The 3,733-nt window shown below is 50.1% G+C and overlaps 1 protein-coding gene across 1 annotated transcript in view; it reads right to left on the reverse strand.

Annotated features, from left to right (window-relative positions):
* Positions 1–1,108: 1,108 nt before the first annotated feature.
* The window catches only part of FHDC1 (FH2 domain containing 1), a 37,826-nt gene continuing 35,201 nt past the window's right edge, over positions 1,109–3,733 (reverse strand). The window contains exon 6 of the mRNA XM_040251669.1: positions 1,109–3,729. Within this exon, the coding sequence (XP_040107603.1) occupies positions 3,270–3,729 (460 nt within the window). The 3' untranslated portion in view covers positions 1,109–3,269. The remainder of the gene's footprint in view (positions 3,730–3,733) is intronic.

Genomic DNA, 3,733 nt, shown 5'->3' on the forward strand with positions numbered 1-3,733 from the left:
GAACAAAGTTTAAGTTTCAATAGAAAATTCTGTGAAACTGCAAAATGTCATCATTGCTAGGTAGGAGGAAATAGAGGAAGGAGAGTACGCCCTTAGAGGCAGGAGGTGGCAAATTTGTTCACCTCGGAAATCTGAATTAGCAAACCATTCCAGAGCCTCTCACCATAATATATGAATATGCAGACTGTTGAATGAACAATTGGGAAACTGTGGTCCCTGGGTTTCAACGAGAATCACTAGAAGAAGACTAGAACACAGGTTCCTTGAGAAAGTCACAAAATAAAAGGGCTAAGATAACTACTTGAGACCCACTATGGAAATAAAAGGCCTTGCTTTGATTTGTGTCAGTAAGCCCTGTTACCACAGGGATGATGGTAGAGGAGGGGTCCAATGTTCCAAACCGCTTATAACCCAGGCAATACCAGGCTCTAAACGTCTACGGGTCGGCACCTCACAAGCCGGACAAGGAAGCCATTTGCTCTCATCCATTGCTGTCTGACCCCTGGATCTTCCTTTAACCCCTCAGCTAAACTGGGAGAGCAGCTAGGACTAAAACTTGATAGGAAATCCCAAGGTATGAGTCTCATCTTAGACACAATCCCCCTTTCTTTTCAAACCAATACTGCATTCCAAATAAAAGCATGCCTCCCTCCCTCTCTACTCATTCCTGAGGCAGCCACAGAGGTGAGCTGAGATTTCCCAATAGTGTCCTGAGCCAAAACACATGTAAGCGCACAGGAGCAGATTCAGACTTGCTGGCCCCATGGAGATTGCGCAAAGCTTGGCCCACAACATGGAATAACGCAAGTGTGCATGAGGTGCTGAACATTCCATGCGTGGCCCGCATATCAGATGCATGCCTGCATCGCAGGTATGGCACAAGGCCCCCGCCCGGGGCCCGCACAGTTAAATGCAGGTTCTATGCTATTAAGACATCAACAGCTCATTTTGGCTCTTGAGATGTTTGAAGCTATGGCTACTCTATCTCAACCTTCTGGCACCTCCTATCCACCCCATCTCTACCCTTCTCTCTGTACAGTAAATTATGCACTCTCTTACCGGGGTCACATGCCCACGTCCACAGAAGCAGTTGAGGAGAAAACACAAATCTCATAAACATGAACTTTATTAAACTACACAATACATAAAAGAACAAACATATAAATGGACCTTTAAATACATTCAGCTCATCTTAAAATTTATATATAAACTTATTTACATTTCTGCATTATATATTTAAATTATTTTCCAAGCTTACTACCAATAAAAGGTAATAGAATGATCACCCGCTCACACAGATGCATACAATTGGTCCACAGGGCTAAGCAAAACGCCACTTCTCAGGAAACTCAGCTTATTAGATTTCAAACCAACAACTCATTCTGAAGGTGCTTTCTTCTGAGCGAGGCTTTACGTGAGACCTCCACCGTGGAAATGCTGGAGTTTAGTTCTGGAAGCTGATGCCAGGGCAGAGATGGGTTCTTGGCTGTCCACGATGACTTGGACTCTGGGAGTTGGCAGGACCCTTGAAGACCACGGCAGAGGCCATGCCCCCACCTATGCAGACTGGGAAACAGAGGCTTAAGGAGAGGGGGTGACTTGCCAAAGCCTCACAGCATCAGTGAGGGAACAGGGATTTGGACCCTGCTTTCCAGGGTTCTCCAAGGGGCCACAACCCTGACACTACCCACAAACCCACAAACTTTTGACCTATTTCACAGGCCCTGGGTTTCAAACAGTTTTATCTGCATGGTTAAATACATGATTTTTGTTTTTTAAGGCTTTTTGAGATGACAAAAAATGGCTCAGGATTCTCACAACCATCTTTGTGGAGCCCTGGAAATACTGCTCAGGGCTAGTTTTATAAGAGGTTTTGTGGTCAGACGCCTTGTTTTCCTTTTTCAGTTTAGCTGACTTATGGAAGCTCAGAGTTTCCAATTAATTTGGATGGGGGGCAACATTCTACAGGAGGGGGACTGTAACATCAACCGCATGGATTCACCAGGAATACAAACCATATTTGCCTAAACCGACCTCCCGCTGTCAGATCTAAAACAAACTTTCACTAATAAGTGATCAACAGTGAAAAAGTGGGAGGAGGGGCAATTTTTAAATAACAAAAATGTTTCAAGAATCCCCCCATTCCCAATTAGCTAGTTGGGACAGAAACATTGAAATTGGAACTGAGTAGTATGTTTTCCTCTTTTGAATGAAGCCTTACTTTTTTTTTTCTTCAAAATTTTCCTGATAATATAAAGTCTTCTTAAAGCAATTTCAATTTTGGTCTGGTTTTACAAACTTGACCTGGTTTTTCTCAGGATTTAAAACCATTGTACCAAAGGACAGACATCAACATTTAAAAATATCATGGAGAGAGAAAGTGAATCTTTCTCTCCAGGCTCCAGGTCACATTAGCAAAGGAGAAAGTCTAGGTTTATTCCTCCCTGGAGGAACTAGAGTGAACACAAGTCACAGCAGCCTTCGCTCAGTGTTACAAATACTCAAATGAGAAAACGGAGAACGGGAAAGCTGTGCTCAGCTGAACAGTCCCTGATGACCTTCCATCAAAATATGGCACCTCTAAATTCTGGAAGCTCCAGGGTTCTCCCAGGGGCCGCCACCTGTCTACAGAGGAGGCTTGCCCCACAGGCCCAATACACGGGGAGCACTGGATTTCTGTCCACCAGTTTCGCTTTCCCTCCTGTTCACCTCACCAAAGGTAGCAGGTGGAGATGAGCAAGGGAGAGTTTTCAGGAAGACGGTGCCAACCACAGGACACCCAAAGGCTTTGCGGTGGAAGTCCAGTTGCCAGCTGCATGGCATGGGCAGGTGGAACCCTGAGGCCAGGGAACTAGGAAGATAAAAAATACCTTCATCATTTTCCCCCTGGGAGGCATTTCACTCTGTGAAAGGAGCCAACTAAAACAACGTTTAATTTTTATAATAGTAAAAAATGTCACTGGTATATAAAAACTGGCCCCCAAATCTTGCTACTCGTCACCTAAGAACACCAGATGATGTTCAGTCAGACAACAACCTTGTCTGAGTCGTTCACCGCTCTCTGTATTGGGAGGACGGGGCTCACCAGGTCCACCTCCGGGGCCGATCGGTCCAGCGGGGATGTGGGTCCAGTAGGCTACACCTTCAGGGGCGCTGGCAGGCGGCCCCAGCCAGGGCTTCTACGTGGAACAGACATTCAGGGTCGGCCTTCCGCACGTCAGTCCTCACCATCCGAACCCCAGAAGGCAAGCGGGGAGGGCGGACGCCGCTCACTTACGCAAGGGATGAAGCCCCCGCCCCAGCGCCGCGCGGTTGGCCTCCTTCAGCCGGCCCTTCGGCGGGGTCTCGGCGCCGGCGCCGGGGCCCTCGGCCGATTCGGACCCCTTGCGCAGGGTGCGGGCGCTGCCGGCCCGCCGGAGGGCGCCGCTGTCCCTGGGGGCGGCGCCCTCGGGGCCGCCCTTCGCTCTCAGCTGCCGCTGAGACATGGTCCGGGTGAGGCCGGGGGCTCTGGCCAGGGCGGGAGAGTCGAGCCTCTGGCTTCGAGACGAGGAGGCGACCGTGTTGCGAGCGAAGCTGGGGACCGGGGCCGGGCCCCGGGGCGCGCTGGCGGCCGGCGCGGCGCGGGGCGGCTCTCCGGCGCCGTCGGGGCCCTGGGCGCCGGCGCGGCACGCCTTGTCCTCCTCGGGCTTCGGCCGCGGCACGTTGCGCACGGGCTTGGCGCTGGGCTTCCTGA

The sequence above is a fragment of the Oryx dammah genome, unplaced genomic scaffold (genome assembly GCF_014754425.2).
Source record: "Oryx dammah isolate SB20612 unplaced genomic scaffold, SCBI_Odam_1.1 HiC_scaffold_12, whole genome shotgun sequence".
Taxonomy (NCBI): Eukaryota; Metazoa; Chordata; class Mammalia; order Artiodactyla; family Bovidae; genus Oryx; species Oryx dammah.